A 21,147-nucleotide genomic window follows, 5' to 3' on the forward strand; every position below is an offset into this window, starting at 1 on the left:
AAACCGTTTCTTTTTCTTATCCAGAATATATATCCATTCCTAAATTCATAACGACCAGCGGGGAGAAAATTCCAGAGCTTACTGCCCCGACGTGGCGACCGCTGGGAGACTGGCAGGTCCATCTGACGGTTGCGAGTAATTCTTGTGAGGGGTGGCGAGATACTTTTTATTACCTGGAAGAATTATCGAAAGAAAGAAAAAGGAGACGCGGCGTTTTTCGCTTCGGCTTGCTTATATCCGTGGGCCTCCTTTTTAAAAGGCGCTACTTTTCTTCGCCGCTTCCCCAATCTTTGATTCTCTTCTCTCGTGTTGCCCTCTCTCTTCGTCTCGCGCTGTGGTCTCGCTCTTCCTCCCTCCCTTCCTCGAGCGCGGTTTGGACATGGCGGCGGCGCAGGCGGTCGCGAAGGGCAGCGTGGTGTCGCCGTGCGGCAGCAGGGCCGCGCCGGGGCTCCTGAGTCGGCGGAGGGGCGCCGTGGCGACGCGGATGGCGCCGTCGGCGGTGCGGATCGGGGGCTCCTGGAGGAAGACCGCGTTCCTCGGCGGTAGGCTGGCGGTCGGGCCGAGGAGATCCAGGTCCGCGTCCCGGACCCTCGTCGCGTCGCCGGTGCAGGTGAATATAGATTTAGACGTAGTTATTATATATGCGTTCCCTTTTAATCTCTTTTTTCTCTGTTTTTCCGTAGTTTTTTCTTCTATTTTTTGCTGTTAATTTAGTTTTCGCTCCCTCCTTAAATTGTTTTTAGTTTTTGAATTGTTTCTTAGGTTTACTTTTAGAAGTTTCGAGGTCATACTATCTTCTAGTCCGTTTGACCATTTCCCTCCGATTTTCTGATATTTGATTTAGAAAGAAAAATAAACTGGAACGATAAGGACTTGAACACTTTTATGATCTGCTTTTTTTTTCTTCCACACAGATGAACATGAACCTTGCGATTGGGAAATCCATGAGGTGGTGGGAGAAGGGGCTGCAGCCCAACATGCGGGAGATCGAGTCCGCCCAGGATCTCGTCGATTCCTTGACCAACGCCGGCGACAGACTCGTCATCGTGGACTTCTTCTCCCCCGGCTGCGGCGGTTGCCGTGCTCTTCACCCCAAGGTGTGAACAAACAGGATATCGAATTCCTGGTTGAGCGTACTCTTCATCTGATCCGGGAACTTATGATAAGATTGTGCTGTTCTGACTTCTGAGAAATCTATCTCCTTGCGCAGATTTGCCAGTTTGCGGAGCAGAACCCGGATGTGCTGTTCTTGCAAGTGAACCATGAGGAGCACAAGTCTATGTGCTACAGCCTCCATGTCCACGTCCTCCCATTCTTCAGGTTCTACAGGGGAGCTCAGGGACGGCTCTGCAGCTTCAGTTGTACCAACGCAACTGTAAGATCCTGATCCGAACAGTAGTTCATGTTTATTTAATATGAGTAATGGCGAGCAACTTGTTTACAAATTACAACCGGCTACAATTTTGGACTATGTTCCATTTGTTATGGTGTTCCAAAATTTAACAAGCACAGAATGGCCTTAAAGATTTCTGATATTGGTTCTCCCCCCTGAACCCCAACTGAAATGATGATAATCATGTGATCAATTTCCTGGCTGTTATGAAATTTTAGCTATATTTAGCTTCCTGTTCGGCAGTGGTTGTTACCATTTGACCAATACTGATGGGAGTGATCACCTTATCATGCAGATCAAGAAGTTCAAGGATGCACTTGCAAAGCACAAACCGGATAGATGTAGCATTGGCCCAACTAGAGGGCTGGAGGAATCAGAGTTATTAGCATTGGCTGCAAACAAGGACTTGCAGTTCACCTACACCAAGAAGCCAGAACTGATCCCCAGCGGAGATGCTGCTGCTGAGGTCATTGCTCCCGAGCCTACAAAGCTTCCTGCGGCAACAAAGCCGTCGGTCAAGATAGGGTCCGAGGAGAGGTCCTTGGTCTCATCAGGAAGATGAGATGAATGACCTCTAGTGTGGTGGTGGTTTGTGATGTGTACAGGTTGTAGCTTCTCATGGTAGTAGAGCGCAGGCTAAGATTTTTACTTGTGAAGCCTGCCCGCCTGAGCTCGGTTGTGTTAGCAATAGCAGGGTGTTGCTGTGGAGCTATGCCTTCGGGGAATTGTATGGTAGTTGTATGAATGAATTCGTCTGCATGCTATTTGGCTCCATATTATAAATCATGTGGGTGAGTTCCTTCTCTTTTCATTTCTCCCTCAACCTCAGGATGTTGTATGGGTGTATTTTGCGAAGCTCCATAATCAACCATGTATGTTGTGGCAGCCCTGAGATGGTGCTTGAAGATTATTGCTCTGATATTATTTCTTCAGGGAAGTGTATAGTAGTTTGTGGCTTTTCTGCCTTGACCTTGGGGTCAGGTAACAGCTGAGGAACAAACTGGTGGTGATGGCATTAGCCGTTATCTTGGGCTAATGGCTTCTGTAATTCGAAGCTAATCCTTTGCAATTTGACAAAAACTTTGTGAACAAGGTATGGTCTGGACTTTTGTGGTTTCTCTTGCTTCAAGCTGGATAAAGGTGGTCCAGTCACCAGTCTCCTGTTGAACTAGATAGGGTTTTAATGCATCAACCACCACAATCCGCTTCTTCAGAGTGGTGCAGGAAACTGAGAGGAACATGGCATGTTCTTTTCTTTTTTTTTAAAAAAAAACAAGGCATGTTGCGGCTCCAATCATGCAGCGTAAAATCACTCAAGAGAGCTCTTGTCCGGGCCTCTGATCAATCATCTGAGAGCTGAAAAGAGAGATCTTGCATCAAAACATCAGCGTATGGTTGGAGGCTTGGAAGAGTTGGAGCTAGGACTTCGCTTTCCCCCTCCCCTACGCTCTTGTCAGTTACAACAGGTGGACTTCTGGAGGCTTCGGCTTTGTCTCATCGGAAATATCTCCACGGCGAGGCCACTACGTGGCGCGCTGCGGAATGCTACTTTCGACGCCGCTTTAATCTGAATCCACTCGAATTGATTTTATCCGTATTTACCCCTTCCGAGGAATCAGAAACATCAATGAATTTATTAAAAACAGGAATGAATTGACAAAGACATATCCAGAGTTTCTAGTACGGTACTGTACCTTTTAGTGTCGAGCTTCTAGAAAAAAAAAGCATCGGTTCACATTTCACTTTTGCATTGCTTGTAGTTATTCTTTTCGTTGGAAACTAGAGCTGCTTCCTGCAAGCCTTCTACTTAAATATAAGACCATGTATCTTATATAGTTATATAACTAGATAATGTAAGAATAATCATATAGTTTTATAGTTATTAAAAGAATTGGGTAAATGAGCGGTTCAATGAATGCCAAGGCTAACAAAGAATAAGTTTGTGTGCGACGCTTATACTAAGTGTTTAAAAAAGAATGTGACAACATCATTCAAAAACAATTATTACCCGAATTCTACTCCTCTTCTGCGGTTTAGAACACAATGAATTTGTTATCAAAGCAAGGAGGACTTGATAAAAATACATTAGAATTAAGACTAAAATCCATCAAATTTGTCATCCGAGATCAACTCCAACAAAATCAACCAAAGTAACAAAAAATATATAATTTATTATTAAAAATATCATCTATTATTTTTAAAATAGAAGAAATAATTCACTCAGTTAGTGACACATGGTTATGATCTTTAGGAAGAACTCAAAGAAGATCTTAACCATAAAGTTATTGAGACTCTTGCGGCAATGTGCTATAGCCCTCAGCACAAAATGAAAACAACACTCAACTGGTTATTCGGTCTGCCAACCTAGCTCGTTGTAGTCTTCGTATGGTACTCCAATCTCACTTCACCGCTCATCGCCGATATGACAAGAAAAATCTGAATTTTAATATATACATAAAGTGTTGTAAACAAAGAAAATTGTTATTACAGATCAACGGGAAGACACGGGTTTTAAGTGATATTGATTAAAATGAGTAATTGAAAAAATAGTCCGTAGGTTCATACGATTATTTCATTGCTTGTCTTATAAGTGCACATGGGTCATTGGTATAATATATTTACTCTATGGAAGAGTCTCAGCATTAAGCGATTGAAATTTAGTTTTTCTATCAATCAATGTTTATAACCGTTGGATCTTGATCCAACAGTCCATTTGATCCTAGCTCTCTACTTTCTCTTTCTTCCTCCTACTTTCATTTTCCACGCGCAATACCTTGTCGGGGATAGATCTCCAATACCTGCAAATAAGGAAGAAGACGGACTCCTACTAGGATTTCTCTGTAATCCTACAAGGATTCATACCATGTAATCCTACTAGGATTCCTCCTTAGAACCAACTAGTAGTCCCGTCCCCTGGAGTATATAAAGGAGGGCAGGGGTCCCTAGATCGGTAGGTGAAGACCTCATAGAACCATAATAGAGGACCAAATCCTCAACACCAAACAACACCCAAGCGCAGGGCGCAATATCCGACACTCCAAACAGGACGTAGGATATTACACTACTCTAGTGGCCCGAACCTGTATAAATCTGTGTCTTGTGTCCTCACTTTTACCTCCCAGTTCCAGGTCCGACGATACCCCATAAACAAATCTACTACCTCAGGATACCCCTCGGTAGGTTGCCAGGTATAAAACACTGACATGACCCTCAGCACAAAATAAAAACAACACTCAACTGGTTATTCGGTCTGCCAACCTAGCTCGTTGTAGTCTTCGTATGGTACTCCAATCTTGCTTCGCCGCTCATCGCCGATATGACAAGAAAAATGTGGACTTTAATATATGCATAAAGTGTTGTAAACAAAGAAAATTGTTATTACAAATCAATGGGAAGACACGGGTTTTAAGTGATATTGATTAAAATGAGTAATTGAAAAAATAGTTCGTAGGTTCATACGATTATTTCTTTGCTTGTCTTATAAGTGCACATGGGTCATTGGTATAATATATTTACTCTATGGAAGAGTCTCAGCATCAACCGATTGAAATTTAGTTTTTCTATCAATCAATGTTTATAACTGTTGGATCTTGATCCAATAGTCCATTTGGTCCTAGCTTTCTACTTTCTCTTTCTTCCTCCTCCTTTCATTTTTCACGCGCGATACCTCCCGATGCCCGACGTCAGGCACGCCACCCCCCACCGCCACCTTCTCCCCGGCTCCGGCGGCCTCCTCTACCTCCGCCGCCACCGTCCTCCCCTTCCTGATGCTAACCCGTCGGGCCAGGCGCCCCCACCGCCTCAGCTGCTCTCCGGGGTTCCTCCACCGCCCAACTCTGGCGGTGCCCTCGCCGCCTCCACTCCCCCACCGGCCGGCGAGCCTCCTGGTGCTCCCTCTAGGTCTGCAAGCCACAGGTAACCTCCAACCCCAAATCCCCTAAATCCTAACTCAAAATACCAAATCCCATTCATTTTTCTAGTAGAGATTTTGGTGATTGATGGATAAGCGATTGACGAGGAGTAAATTCCTTACTCTATTTACTCATGGAATGATCTAATGAAGCATATATCGCGTATATTTATCTAGTTTCATCTATGTTTGTGTTTCTAACTCATGATAAGGCCTTTGGTCGTTGTAATTGCTGCTTTGGGTTGTATTCGTGATATAGGTCAAGTTTCTTTTGAAGAAAATTTTGTAGGTCTTACTCACCCCTCTCTAGTCGTCATTTTCGTCCTTTAAATAAACTTTGAAAAACTTTTGTTTTATTGCACTTGAATCCCGAATGAAGTAAGAGTGATATTTTTTCTATTTTGACATATTTTCCAGGCTCTCACTAATACAATGTTTCCACACTACTGGAAACCTGAGCATTGGTCCTAGCCCTCAGTACCGGTTCATTTATGACCCGGTACTAATGTGAGCATTAGTACTGGGTCTAACTGATAGCTCCCCCCTTTAGTACTGGTTGGGGGCTCCAATCGGTACTAAAGGTCACCCATTAGTATCGGGTGGAGGCTCCACCCGGTACTAATGTGCCTGAGGGCCTTTAGTACTAGGTGGAGGCTCCACCTGGTACTAAAGGGTGAGGGTCACCCTTTAGTACCGGTTGAAGCCCCCAACTGGTATTAAAGGGCCCTATCTCCTCCGCCTGGTGGCCTGACCGGCCCATCCTGACCCCGTCCGCCTTATCTGTCTGCCTTATCTCTTCCCCTCCACCTGCGCATGGTCCTTGGCCTCTCCTTCTCTCCCCTCCCCCTTCCTCTCTCTCTGGCCTCTCCTCATCTCCCCTTCCCCTTCTCTCTCTAGCCCCTCCGCCTGCGCACCGCCCACTCCGCTCCCCTCCCCTCTCCTCCGTTCGCCCCCTCTGCCTCCCCCCCCCCCGCTTGCCCCTCACTAGTAGTGAGGAGCAACGGCGGGGTGAGGTGAGACGGTGGCGCGGATCTGCGGGCGGCGGGAGCGGCGCCGGGTGGAGGGCGGGAGCGACGGGAGGGTAGGGGCCGGCGGGAGGACGGCGGAGAAGGGTCAGCTGGGACAACAGGGGGCGATGGGGCGAGGGCGGGGGCCTGGCGGTGGGATCTTTTTTATTTTTTTAATAGCCTTTTAGTACCGGTTATTTGGAACTGGTACTAAAGGGGCTTTCCCCAGTAGTGCCACTTTGACGTGTTTAGGAGTGTTGTATTATTATCACAATTTTATGTGATCTCCTTGATGATCTTTTTAACGTAGTGATGAAACTAAAAAAAATCCATAATTCAAAATAATTTTGGAAGAATATATAGAATGAACAAGACCAATATCACTTGCCTATGCTGACAGTACACAATTCCATAGAACCAACATGTTTTTAGCCATTGGTGCAAGTAAAGAAAAACTCAGAGGTCAATGTGCAAAGTTGAGGCCCCTATGCTCAAAACTTGAAGTTGAAACGGGACTAGGCACGAGGGAGTGTGAAAGTCATCTTCATTCCAAGGTTTCTAAAAAACATGTAGTAAAACATGCTGGTGCATCCCTAATGGTTGGAGCTACCAGGATTAGTCCTTTTGACTGACCCTACTAGTCTCCACGGTACCTCTTTAGTTCAACAAATTGTACGAATTCTGAAAACTAGTATAATTTTTTGAACATAGCTTATTCATATAAATACATTGATTTTCACATGCACCATTGGAATATAAGTTTAGAACATGTTGTAGAACACTACATAAAACCAATTTAATTATCCGTACACATACTAGTAGTATCCATGGTTCAAATCTACAATATTTACTCCAAGGATCATATTCGCATAATATATTGCATGCATGAATGTACTATCATGAGCCTCATGGATTATTAGCTTCAATGTCACTCCATAGATAGTGAAACTATTTAGAGGTGGGTTCAATAGATATGAGCTTAATACAATTCTTTTGCAACCATTCTCGGATGGGACTTTGTGAATGTGCACTCCAATGGCTTCATGACTTGCTCTAAGGCTTCTTTCAAGCTAGTATTGATGTACAGAAAGCGAGTATGATGGAATAAATCTTGAAGGACAAAAGTAGCAACATATAGTATGAAATTATATTTTCCAATCATACATACACTCATAACGCAACAAAACTAAGGTCATATAAAATAATCAATATTAAATAAGGTTAAATTCTCTTTTAAGGTGGGCTTCGTTACCCTAATACTCTATTATATTTCCTGCACTTGGGTACAAACAACCAAGTGAGGCTTGATTGCTTAGTTTATTTCACTAAATACGAGGTTTGATATTGCTAAAAAATATTATGATTAATGAGAGTCTCTGCCAAACCAACCCCCCCAGCCCACATAGAGATATTAACGGCAATGTACTCAAAATATAAAAAGATATTCTAAGCAGGCAAAAAAAATGATTCCAAAGATGTTCAAAGAGGACAAATGTTATTTATGAGTACTCTGAAGAAGAAACAAAATAGTAAAATTTGGAATTCAAATTCCTGAGCAGGGAGACACAACCGCACCCCTCCGCGTCGGTCTCAAGCTACGGGAGGGGCGACTTGGCCGCTCGCCCAGAAACAAAACCCGCGGGCCTCGCCGGCCGCCGTCGTGGGACAGCGCGTGGAGGCGACGGCCGCTGTGGTGCCGAAGCCGGCGACCATTCGCCTCCCTCTTTGTCCACCTCCTCTTTACCTATTCCTCTCCAATTTCAAATGTGAGCAGCCACAAAACCTAGCAAGATTTGATCAATTTGTGAGCTCTAGAGGCTAGAGCTCGACTTCCCCTCGTCGGATCCGGTCTCCTACGACCCTGATCTGATCCCTCCGATGGGGGAGCTCGGGGCACGGAGCTCCTGGACCTCACGTCCAGCTCCTGCTCCCCTGGAGTGTCGGCGAGCGGGGTGGGGCTGCTGCTGAGGTGGGGCTCTGGTGCCTTCGAGCTTCGTTGCTCGGCGACGACGGTGGCCAACTCGACTACCCTTCGCCAGATGCAGCTTCCTCCGATCCTAATTTGGTTCCTCTGGTAGGGGGTTCTCGAGGGCCTTGCCGACTTGCGGTCGGAATCCTGCGGGGGAGCTCGAGGCACAGAGCTCGTGGACCTCATGTCCAGTTCCGATTCCCCCGATGTGGCGGTGGCCGGGGCTGCTGCAGAGTCGAGGCCCCTGTGTCTCTAGGCTTCAGTGTCCCATGATGACGACGACTGAGGGCGACCTATCCTTGGTCATCGCATCCCCTCCGCCGCCGCCGCCGCGGCTAGTTAGGGACTCCACTCGGTGCTCTCAGCATGTGGTTGGCCGTATTCCACACCGCGTGCATTGCAGCCGGTGGTCCAGGAATTGCGAGGAGAAATCCAAGTTTGGCTTTGTGCCAGTGCCGACAACGGTGACACCCTCAGGTGCCATTCTTCCTCCTTGGATGTGTTGTTTCAAGGCGTCCCTGTCCACATGTTTTGGATGCATTTGCGCTGGTCTGGGAGGTTTCGGTCAGGAGAAATCCTAGCCTGGTTTTGCACCAGTGCCGTCATCGATGATGCCCTCGGGCACCATTGTCCTTCTCGAAGGCGATGACGAGAGACCACTCCCCATTGGGGCCATGTGCACCACTTTGGTGAAGGCATCATTTTGGAGATCCCCTCGTGCCGCCACTCACAACCGCTAATGGTTTTGGTGCTTCTCGTTCTACATCACCCATACACTTCTTTGATCTAGCGGCTAATGATTGTTGACCTTCGTCGTGGTTCCATAAGTGTTCCCCATCTGGCGCCTCTACTCCGTCGGTTGTCTTCTTGTTGATGGTGCCATCAAATCTTATGCCGGGTGGTGTTTCCAACTCTATTGCCATTCCCCCCAAGGCTTCCTCCTCGTGTACGGCGTTAGATGGCGGTACGTGGAGCCTGGATGTGTGGTGAATAGTGTCACCATCAGCTTTAATGGAGATCGTCGTGTCTGATGAGTTTTGGTTTGCGCACCTCTTGCCACCTTTAGTCCCCATTCCATTGGCCTGGATTGGATGTGCAATGACCACGACGCACTTGGCGAGTATGTTGTTCAGTGGTGACTCTAATTGGCGAACGGTGGTTGTTCTTTCGACCTAAATGATGGCTTGTCAATTTGAAGTGTCTGTGTGAATGTGTGTTTTGTTTCCCCTCGTGTTGTACTCCGGTTGTAATCCGTATTTTATATTGCTGAAAATCTTGTACCCAAGACCCTTTAATGAAATTCAGGTGGGGATTCTCTCCCCCGTGACCAAAAAAAAATAGTAACATTTGGAAGTAATATAGCTAAAAGGTAGTAAAAAACTAGGCAATAGATTCATCGGAGACTTCTAGTGTGATGTTCTTAATTTTTATACACAACTCCTTTTCTTGCATGGGCATAAGTTATTAGGAAACGTAATATTGTGCTCATAGGATAGTGTATTTTTAGATTATACACCTCGGTGATAGTTCTTGTTCAGACTTCAGACGCTCTCCACTGGTTGGGGAAGTTTGGTTTTTCAGTGAGGTATACTAACTTAATGGCACCAACAGGCAGTGATAGTTAATGTCGTTGTCGGGTACTCACTTTTCTAGCTATTGAATTGGTGTGAGATAAGGCATGAGTGGCGGTGAATCATGAACAGTAGTAAAATATTATCAGTTAAATGAGCGAATATCGTATGAATGCGTCAGTAGAATGATATTAGCGAAACATAAAAAGAATTACTAATCATCATGCCATAAGCTAACTGCAATCGTTAGCAAAGTTTTTGACGCGCGGCTTATAGTCGTGGTTGGTTGTACAACCGCGATCGGGATGGAGGAGCGAGAGCGACTGCACGGGACGGAGATTCCCAAACTCCCAGTAAGCACCGGCGCCCGTGCAAAACTACAGCCCAAGTGCCACGCGCCTTCTCGTGGACCTGCGAAGCCCCACCAGTACGCGCGTATCCGAGGGGCGCGCGCATGGCCCCCACGTCAAAACCCAAACCAAAATCGACAACGCAACGCGCGCGCATGGCCCCCACGTCCGAGGAGCGACGAAAACTGTGGACAGTGGCGCCGCCGAACCACCGCCGCCAGCCGCCACGTACAGGTACACCCCGGCCCTCGTCGCCTCGCAACGGTTGCGTTGCGGTCAGTCAATCGGTCCCGCCGCTCCCCGGGGCCATGGGCACGGCGGCACCGCACCGCAGATGGGCACGCAGGGCTTCCAGGGGCAGGCAGGGCAGGGGACCGAGCTCGCGCGCGTACGGCGGCGGAGCTGCTCACACACTTGGCACGGGCTGGCGGGACGAGCGGTTTTGGCCTGTTTCTCCACCAACCCTCCTGAACGTTCGAGAGGCGCGCGAGCGGGTTTGTGGTCGTGGATGAGGGTGGTACAGCTGCGGCCCTGCGCGCCTCACACACCTCGCTGCGTGTGCGGGCTAGTACTGCTGAATGCTGATGAGTCTCTACGCAGTGCGCTCTGCGGCTCTCCGGTGCGGGGACACACAGGGCACATCACTCTCAGATTTTTTTGCTTTATATCCATCTGGTAATAAGGTGAGGACGAGGGCTAAAGAGGACGGAAGGAGTTTTGTGGTTGGTTGTTCATCGATTCTCCAGAGTCCAAAATCCAGATCGGCCGCATCTTTGCTAACTTAAGGTAACTTATATAAATTCATAATGGTAGTTTATGTGGTAAGTAAAATGTTGCCATTCAAATGATCCACTAATCTCTACCTAATATTAAAGTGTGGTTGCTTCTTCCAACCGTCGGGTAATTTTTCAAAAAGGTTCCTCGACTTATTCCCTCAGTCTTTGGAGTTACACGGACGTAGTTCTACACGATTGGCAAAATAAAAATTCCTTTTTTCCTTGCCTGCACGTGTTTCTGTGGCCCGCGATGCATCCGCCACCGCCTTAATTCCCACGAATCAATATGCCGTCACGTGCCGTCCGCCATCCGCCCGTGCCCCACTAGCCTCGGCGTTCGCTGCCGTCGACCCCCTCGCCATCCACTGGTCGCTCACGCCACCGCCCGCCATGGCATCCACGCGCGGTGCCGGCCGCCGACCAAGCAATACACCCAAGAACAAAATAGAGGATAAAAAAATACCATTAACCAGCAACAACGAAATTTGACATCAGCATCTAGATGTCAATCGTTCACAGCTACAACACCACCACACAACTCCTGCCAGGCGGCAAAGGTCGGATGCAGCAGATGATCGCGAATCTATCCAGTGACAGGGAATCGCGCGGCAAACAATTGACAACACAGCAGCGGGAGAGCAGGTTAGCAGCGGTGGGGATGCAGCGCAAGAGGCCGGTGAGGAAGCAACGGGAGACAATGGGTGTGCAGTGCAGGAGCCCGACGAGGAAGCGTGCGGCACCGTAAAAAACCAACATTATAAAAGAAAACATGAGGAACTGATTGGTTCTTAATCTCACGTGATTGGTTCTTGAATGCTTGGGCTTTGACCTTTGAGATAAGAATGACGTGCTAATCAATCTTTTAAGCCTGTGGGACCTACATTAAACAAAAACCAACGTTATAAAAGAAACAAACTTGGTCCGTCAACGCGAGATCACGCAGGGAGGTCTCGACGACTATAGGAGAGTGGGTTTTTTGGTAGGCACTACGATAAGGCTTTCGGTATGTCTGCCGTTGTCGAGTGGAGTTGTGTGGACACGTTGAGGTCCCAATCCAACCGGTCAGGTTTAACGGTTGAGTTGTGAGTTACACGCGTTGATGTCCCAATTCAATCAGGCAAGTATAGGTTGTTTCATTCTTTTCCTTTTCATTTTCCTGCCTATAGCTTCCCAGGGCCGCAGTCTTATATTTTTCTTCTATATCAATAGAAACTCGCACTGTCTTGTGCGGTTCGTTCAAAAAAACCCAACAAAGATAAAAAAATGAAGGAAGAAAAAAATATATTCAATAATTCATGAAGAAAAACCAATAATTCTGAAACAAACAACATCAAATTATCACCCAACTTTTATCGTAGGAAGAAAAAAAAAGATGCACCATCGAGCACATAACTAATTTTTTCTGAAGTCGTTTGGCGGTGGACTGCTAGCGGTGATTACACTGCCAAATCAGCTTCACGATGTTGCACCAGGGTTCCATACCGCTACTTGGTCACGAACTCATTTGGAAAACTTGGGATCCGCTGAAGATAAAGATCTTTCTGTGGCTGGCATTCAAACGTAGGCACCGGTCATCAGGGTAACTGTTGGCCATTCTGTTGAAAAGCCAACGATGTTATATTGCACCGTCGGTGACTATCAAACCATCGGCAAATAGTAACATTCCCAAGAGGTAGTCGGGAAGTTCTTGTAACGGCTACCCCGGCAGGCAACATAATCCTCCAAGAGTGGTGGGCACATTTGAGGCACCAATGGTCCGGGAATTGAAAAAGGGATTTGACACCCTATTTGCGATGGTTACGTGGAAAATTTGGAAAGAGCGGAACGTAAGAATATTACAGAGTGATTGCCTGCGGGTGGACCATTTGCTTCAGAAGCTCAAAGAGTCAAAGACGACGTTGCAACCTGGATCAAGGCAGGAGCAATGCACTTAGGTAGCTTGTTAGGCGAGTAATTATTCTGGTAATTGCTGCGCGGGTCGTAATCACCTCTGTAAAAGCTCCTCTGGACTTCATGCGCACGTACTCTTCACGTCGTAATATAAAGATGCGCGATTCTCGATAAAAAAAAATTCTGAGTATTCTTTTTCACTGGTGCCACTGCTACCTTCATTTCATAACGGCATTTAACTATTCTTTTGAGCACCCAAGTGGGGCAAATGAAATATAAGTGGATTGAAACTCGATACTCGAAAGGATGGGAAGCCCGGCCTGTCCGATCTTATATACACGAGACAAATTGGACTTGCGGCCCATTTTTGTGCCAGAAGGAAGAAGATGCACGCGGCACGGGGGTGCGGCCTGCTTGTCCCTATCTACCCCCGTGAAGAAACCAGCCCAGAGCCCAATGCTAGCCCACAACTCTGGAGGAGGCACCGGTGCGGGCGGGTTCCGGCCTCCGAGCAAGCTGAGGCTGAGCCATGAGAGAGGTGCAGGCACGAGTGGAGCCAGCAGCCAGGTGCTTGCTGCTACTGGCCTATTGCTAGGTTGTTTTAGGTTGTCCAAATCTGAGATGATCCAGAAGCGCACGTGCTTTTCTGCATAATTTTGCAGCTCTGACATCTAGGCAGTTCTATAAACAGTACTAATAAGGGAGAGAAAAAATTACGCCGCGCTCGTCCTGAAAGAAAAATGGGAAGGAAACGGTGATGTTCCTAGACCAGTAGCCCGTCTAGAATGACCCGTTCTCTAGAAGCGAGAATTCCGGGCGAACTGATGAAGTCCTGCCGTATTACTTTGAATCATTAGCCTGCCTGACCTTGATGCCGGTTGACTCTCCGGGGGAGAATTTGCACATGTTGTCGTGGTACCGGCACCGGCGTTTTCTGCTGACCTAAGCAATGATTCAGAAACTTCCATATCAGGGCAATTTTCTGAGCCTCTAGAAGCCGGGCTGACATTGGAATGGCCCGTGGACCAAGTGCACCGATCGAAATGATGATGCGACCATCTAACTAAAATGGCTCGACTCCGAATTACCAGGACCATATCCTGTCTTCTCTGTCCTAAAAGCTGAGGCGGCGGATAACATGAGAGAGCAAATCACTTCATGTTGTTCTCAGTATCGGCAGTCTCCTTAGAACAGAAATTTTGACCCGCTGATCTATATGGTAATATATTCATGAATTCAAATACAGATGAGTAATTGTACAAAGGAACTCCTTTTGTCTAAAATGACATGGACGTTGTTTACACCGTAGTTTTGTCCATTCTCCATGGTGTCTTCTTCCGGTAGTTTTGTATGACGGCACTTAGACAGTGTACAAGGACATGGAAGTACACTCTATCCAGTTGGTAAATACGCCAGTTAACTATTAACACCTTGTTCTTACCACAGATTTTCAGTGAATAGCTTCAGTATCAGCACAGGACCATGTCTTTTCCTGCCGCCAATCCAAAGGGGAAACGAGATCGGTATGCGTGGGATAAGCCGCACAATATGCAGTAGAATGGCAGATTCACACTGTTCTTGTTTTGTACAACACACCATTGTTGTTTTGTTAGTCACAACAGTGCTCTCCTCTTTTAATTTCTACCAGGCCGTGACGGACACGTCCACGCCCCTTGTTTACTGTTTCAAATGCCGTGAACCGTGTCCACGCGCAGCCAGGGCCGGCGCGAAATCAAACGCTGACGCCTTCCGGTCCAATTCGCGCGCCCGCCAGCCATCCACTGACTTATTTTTTTTGTCCCCACATCACATCTCCCAGTATTGCACACACGAGACACGACACACATCTCCCGGCTCTGCAACCGCAAGACACTACGTCCACTTCGCAGCACCCTGAGCTCTCCTCTCCCGCTCCCGCAACCAACACAGCGTCATCGCGCTTGAGCCTTGAGCTCTTCCCCTTCGAACACCCCGCCCGCCCCCTGCAAGCGACCAAGCGACCACTCCAAAAACTTGGCCGCTTCCCTCGTAAACTTCAGCCCGGACAGAATCGGGCGATAATCCCTTCTTGTTCGGCGCCTCGCTGATTCCAACCTCATCCGCGCGCCGCGGTTGCTCAGCTGGCGGCGAGTACCAACCACGAGCACACCAGCGATGCGACCGGAACGGCCATTGCTGCCGCCGTCCACTCCGTCCCTGCCACCTCTGCCGCCGTCGCAACAGGCAGATGAAGCGGCGGGAGCAGCAGCCATGGACGACGTGCCCGCCCGGCTGCCGGACCCGGTGCCGTCACCGATATTGAGGCACTCGCCCGCGAACTCGGTCAGGCGGACGCGATCGCTGCGTTCGCTCTTGGCCGACTCGCCGTCGGTCACCTTCGCGGCCAACCTCAGGTCGGGGTCCAACGCGTCCTCGTTGGAGAACTTCCAGTTCCAGCGCTCCGGTTCCAGGTCCGCGTCCGGGACCCCCGCGGGCCTCGGGCGGGTGTCCACCCGGCGGTCCGCGTCCGAGCGCGCCGGCTCGCAGCGCGACCTCCGCGACGAGGACGCCCGGTTCGTGTACATCAACGACGCGGACCGCACCAACGCGCCGCCGGCCGGGCTCCCCGACAACTCCATCCACACCACCAAGTACTCCGTCCTCACCTTCCTCCCGCGCAACCTCTACGAGCAGTTCCACCGGGTGGCCTATCTATACTTCCTCGTCCTGGTGGCGCTCAACATGGTGCCGCAGCTCGGCGTGCTCACGCCGGCCGCGTCCGTCCTGCCGCTGGCGTTCGTTCTCAGCGTGACGGCGGTGAAGGACGCGTACGAGGACTGGCGGCGGCACCGGTCCGACAAGAACGAGAACAACCGGGAGGCCTCGGTTCTGGTGGGCGGCGTGTTCCGGCCGAAGCGGTGGAAGGAGATTCAGGTGGGCGAGGTACTGCGCGTGGCGGCCAATGAGACGCTGCCGTGCGACATGGTGCTGCTGTCGACGAGCGACCCCACGGGGGTGGCCTACGTGCAGACCATCAACCTCGACGGCGAGTCCAACCTCAAGACACGGTACGCCAAGCAGGAGACCATGCCCACGCCGCCGGAGGCGCTCGCGGGGGTCATCAAGTGCGAGCGGCCCAACCGCAACATCTACGGCTTCCTCGCCACGGTCGACCTCGACGGCCGTCGCGCCGTCTCACTCGGCCCCTCCAACATCGTGCTCCGGGGCTGCGAGCTCAAGAACACGGCCTGGGCCGTCGGCGTCGCCGTGTACACCGGCCGGGACACCAAGGTCATGCTCAACAGCTCCGGCGCGCCGTCCAAGCGCAGCCACCTCGAGACGCACATGAACCGCGAGACCATCATGCTCGCCGTCGTCCTGTTCCTCCTCTGCTTCATCGTGGCGCTCCTGGCGGGCATCTGGCTCGGCGATCACAGCGACGATCTCGCCGTGATCCCGTTCTTCCGCAAGAGGGACTTCTCGTCCAGGGACGACCCGGACGCCAAGTACAACTGGTACGGGATGGGCGCGGAGGTCGCGTTCACGTTCATGAAGTCGGTGATCCAGTTCCAGGTGATGATCCCCATCGCGCTCTACATCTCCATGGAGATCGTGAGGGTCGGGCAGGCCTTCTTCATGGTGCAGGACCGCCACATGCTCGACGAGAAGCGGCAGGCGAAGTTCCAGTGCCGCGCGCTCAACATCAACGAGGACCTGGGCCAGATCAAGTACGTGTTCTCCGACAAGACCGGCACGCTCACCGAGAACCGGATGGAGTTCCGGTGCGCCAGCGTGCACGGCGCCGACTTCAGCGCCACCGACGGCGGCGACGGCATCGTCGGCGACGAGCATTCCGTGATCGGTAAGCAGGTTCCAGTCACCCAGCTCAGTTGGACAAATATTCACCATTCGATTCGGTTGAGTGGTCACTGGCGGCGGGCAGTTTTAGCACATCAAACATGACACTTGTCTGCTGCGATGCTAACATTGTCACCAACTCAGCGTGCTCCATTTCGAGCGCACGAGATTGGAAATCTGCAGGAATTTGAGGGTTCTGACGACGCTGACCCAGAAACTGATTAGTACTACCGTAATGTCATTCTCTCCTCCTCCTGTTTTTTTTCTTTTGAAAAGAAGCTAGTGTCATTTCCTGTGCGCGCCGTCTTTTATCCGTGGTATAGGGCACAGACATAATAGTGCAGTACTGTTGATCGCGATTGACTATGGAACTGTTAATATCAGACTTCTGAACATACTTTTCGCCTTAGTTCAAAGACCCCACCGAAAAAAGCCACGCTGCAGTGAGACGTAGGACCCTAGTGTTATCTGAAACTGAGATTGCTGAAACTTTTAGTCCCACAGAGCAGAGAGAACGGAAAAGGCCTCTTCCTTAAACAGATCTTGACGAAGCTTTTGATGATGCCATTTGACTGTCTTGATCGTCCCTTGCAACGTCAAGGCTCCAATGGTCCAACCTCTCGATCGACACGATTATTCTAGGATAACTGGTGGCCTGAGCTAACATCCCTGTCGGATAAGAATTGCCAGACCTGCTCAACTAATCCAACACCTGCGTAACATTCTTTAGGGATTCCGATGTCTCGATAGCGATGAATCGTCATCATTCGGTTGTTTTTCTGCTAACAGAAACCTGACACGGTCGACAGGGCAATTACCAGACCAAATGAGTACGTCAGGCTGCTTGAGCATTTCTCTTTTGCTCTGTTGACTGGCATGAGGAGGAAAATGGAAAATCAACAGCAATAATCCTCCAGTTTCTGAACCGAACTTTACGTGTCTGGTGCATGCAGGCGAGGACGGCATGATCCTGCGGACGAAGACGGCGGTCAAGACGGACCCGAAGCTGGTGGCGTTGCTCAGGGACGGCGCCGGCGCGACCGCCGACCGCGCCCGCGACTTCTTCCTGACGCTGGCGGCCTGCAACACCATCGTGCCCATCGCCGACGACGCCGCGGCGGGGGAGAGGCTGCTGGAGTACCAGGGCGAGTCCCCCGACGAGCAGGCGCTGGTGTACGCGGCCGCGGCGTACGGGTTCACGCTCGTGGAGCGCACCTCTGGCCACATCATCGTCGACGTCTTCGGCACCAGGCAGAGGTACGTCCCGTTCTTCTGCCCCCTCCGTCATCTGCGAATTCTTGCTGCGGTTGGCCGCACTGTTTGTTTGCTGTTGGGTGCATTGTTTGTTTGCTTTGCTTGTTGCCTTGTGTTTCCGAGCTGATTGCATTGCCGTTCCGTTGGTGAATGCGCTCTCTCTTTGTTTAATCTCCTGTTGCTGCGGATGACAAAAGACTAGTATAGTTGCATGATAATTGGGCGGCGCGACGCGACGGGATTGATAGCTACACGCAGGCAGGTGCGAGGTGTCGGATAGATCGCACGAGACAAGCAGGAAACAAACATAGGAGGAACATGTTTTTCAATAGTGTAACCAAATCTCGGGCCCGTCCGGCCTGATAGGTTTCTCTCGGCATCTGTGATCATCGAAAGCAGGCTCCACATCAACTGCTCCACTTCGCTAAAGGCCAACCTGACGCGACCTGCATCCGCAGGGCTGCTATGCTGATTACCCTTTGATTAGATCGTTAGGGTTTCCTTGGTGGTGCATACGTACCAGCAGCCCGGCCGGCATAGTACACCGGCAGATACGCATCTTGTGTCCCTGGTGACCTGGTCTGCGGTGTACGGACCACCGGGCACCACGTTTTTCAGGCCAGAGGACTGTGCTCCGCTGAACATCTTTTTAGCATGATGACACGCAAAACCAGTGTTATTAAAGGTTACTGGTTGGTACAGCACATTTGGTTCTGCGGTGGCTCAACGCCTTTTTTTTCCCCCCTCTAGTACACGGTTGAGCGTTGGTTCATCTCGCGCGCATCCAAAACCGTCGGCTTCCCATCAGGCATCACCGCAATCAGCAATCAGATGTTACTCTGCCTTATCCGAGGCAGACAGAACAGAACATTCAAACTGGCTACCCATCTTTTTTTAGCTCTCACCCCGTCAGTCTCCGATGCTGAGTCTGAAAGCGATTAGAAACTCAGAAATCTCTCGGTATCCAACCCAAACTCCCCAACACTTCACGAGCCTGGACCTGGAGCCTGAGACGTTGCGGGCATGCACAGGTTCCGCTACGCATGTATCGCACGTATAGCGGCGATTCCAGCGCCGCCTCGGCACGTTTTAGGTGAGTGGCGACGGTGCGCTGGATTTTGACGGGTCGCGCCCTCGCAGCCTCGCAGCCCACCCCTTTCAACAATTCAATTAAATCCCGATAGAAAACTCGACGCTGAACCGAGCACGAAATCATTAGTCAGAGTTTCAGACCGTCTAGAAGTCATCATTTAATGGACATGTGCAAGGACTAGAAACGCAAAGAGACCGACGTGTCGGTACGTGTCGACCCGCGGGCTTTGGCTCCCGAACCTTCTGCCGGCTTACATGCGGGCCCCAGCGCACCAACGCAGCACGGGGTTCGTGTGGCCTTCACATGCGTGCCGTGCGCCCGTGCGGCGTATTGCTCCTACCCGCGATCTTCATTCTCAAAGTCTCCCCAGCTTATACCGGTAACCCATCAACCACCATCGCCGCCCAACTGATCTCCAATCTCAAACAAGAACTCTGAAGTTTCTGATGACGAACAAGTCAAACCCGGCGCGGCGGCGGGCCACCAGGACGGCTTCTAGGGGGAGGCGCAGCCAGGATTTGACCTGTGCGGGCTGGCGCTGGATGGGAACCAGACGGCAGGGATGCTCCCGTGCGTGCGTGCTCCACAAGCCAGATCCGCGGGCCCCTGCCCGCCTGCGGTGCCGGAACAGGCCAGACCGGACGGTGCCCACGACACGAGGCTTCCAAAAATTCCCCGTCCGTCCTCCTGCTGCCCAGGTGTCCAGGAGACCAGGACCCCTCTTGACTCTTACCCTCTGGTCTGCTAGGCCAACCAACCCAACCCGCCCGGAGCCCCGGCCACGGACGCCCCGGCCGGCCCCCGCCTGCGTCCCCCGGCCGCCTGGCGCCAAATGGCACGCGCGCCGCCGCGCGTGCAGGGGTCCGGGCGTGGCCGGCGGGTTCTCCTCGTCCTCGAGACGGTCGCGCCCGGCGTGCTGGGGATCAAACGAGACCCCTTTTACCGGTCGCATCGTGTTGCCACTTGTGGACAACTGGGTACGGCGTTGCTGTTGCCTCCTGTTTGGCGTGCCGTGCAGGACGGAGGGGTTCCGTTCCGCCGAGTAGTCTCCAGGCCTGCCATGGTTTACCCGCCCGACCCCGATTAGTCTCCGGCTGCACCAGTGCCGTTCATGTCAACCCCGGCCTTGGATTAACAAGGAGAAATTTACAAGGTCAAGTTGTTCTTGTTTGATCCTCGCGAGTTGCGAGGCCTTTGCTGCAGTGTAACCGTGCAAGTTACAAGCCTGCCTTCGTGATACCACGTGTGCGTATAACTTTCGCCGCGCCTTGGTTCGTTCGTTAGTTAGTCCAGGACGCAGCCGGTATAGTTTAGCTGGTTTGACTTGGTTTAAACTAGTGTTGCGCAGCAGCCACCGCGCATGATTCCAAGAGATCCTTCCTTGATCATATCTTCATCATGAGGTTTGTCTTTTCGCTATATTTTTCTGCCGGTCAATTCTGGACAACTTAACGCGGGGAGACATTCATATTCCACAAGCGATCTTTCTTCTCGTCAACATCCCCGAGCTTCCTTGCCAGGAAACCCCAACCGCACTTAACGCCAGAAAAGCACACAAAAAAATCTCCGACGTAGCGATTTTCGTTTTAAGATGGAAATTTCTCCATGCCCAACCTGTTGTTGTCATAGAACCTAGTCTATCACAATAAACTAGTTTGATTCCCTGCCCTTTTCCTGGAAAAGATAAGTGCAGCCCAGAACCAACCCAATCAGGTGCTGCAGAAAAAGAGGGAAAGGACGAGAACAGGAACGAAATGGCACCTTTGTCCTCTCCTACAAGCTCCATCGATCATACAAGCAACCACTGAGGGGGTGTTTGGGAAACACCTGTTAAAGTTTAACACCTGTCACATCGGATGTATGGATGCTGGTTATGAGTCATATTCTTCTGCTGATTAGGGACTAATGTGCACCATGGGGACTATGGTGTGTGACATTGGCAAGGCGAGAAAGAAATCTCAGGCCTGCTTCCCTTGCTCGGTATGACCCCCATCCCTGATCAACTTCACCGACTCCCGGGCGGTGTTCACCGATATCTTTGGCGCACTATACGATCTCCCTCTGCTATCAATCATAAGCTAGCAGTGCCAAACAATG

The 21,147-nt window shown here is 50.4% G+C and overlaps 2 protein-coding genes across 2 annotated transcripts; both read left to right on the top strand.

Moving 5' to 3' along the window:
* The first annotated feature begins 270 nt into the window (after nucleotides 1-270).
* On the top strand, nucleotides 271-2,278 carry LOC101779469 (thioredoxin-like 1-2, chloroplastic). The gene is given in 5 exon segments (XM_004984459.4): nucleotides 271-610; nucleotides 915-1,097; nucleotides 1,211-1,375; nucleotides 1,689-1,933; nucleotides 1,935-2,278. Coding segments are annotated over 5 exon segments (861 nt in total). The 5' UTR covers nucleotides 271-379; the 3' UTR covers nucleotides 1,972-2,278.
* A 12,742-nt stretch (nucleotides 2,279-15,020) lies between these two features.
* Nucleotides 15,021-18,084, top strand: LOC111258478 (phospholipid-transporting ATPase 1-like). Its single transcript, XM_022829782.1, has 3 exons — nucleotides 15,021-16,707; nucleotides 17,657-17,960; nucleotides 18,081-18,084. Exons 1-3 carry the CDS (start codon nucleotides 15,021-15,023, stop codon nucleotides 18,082-18,084), a joined length of 1,995 nt encoding a protein of 664 aa, XP_022685517.1.
* Nucleotides 18,085-21,147: the final 3,063 nt, after the last annotated feature.

This window comes from Setaria italica, chromosome IX (assembly GCF_000263155.2).
Source record: "Setaria italica strain Yugu1 chromosome IX, Setaria_italica_v2.0, whole genome shotgun sequence".
Classification (NCBI taxonomy): domain Eukaryota; kingdom Viridiplantae; phylum Streptophyta; class Magnoliopsida; order Poales; family Poaceae; genus Setaria; species Setaria italica.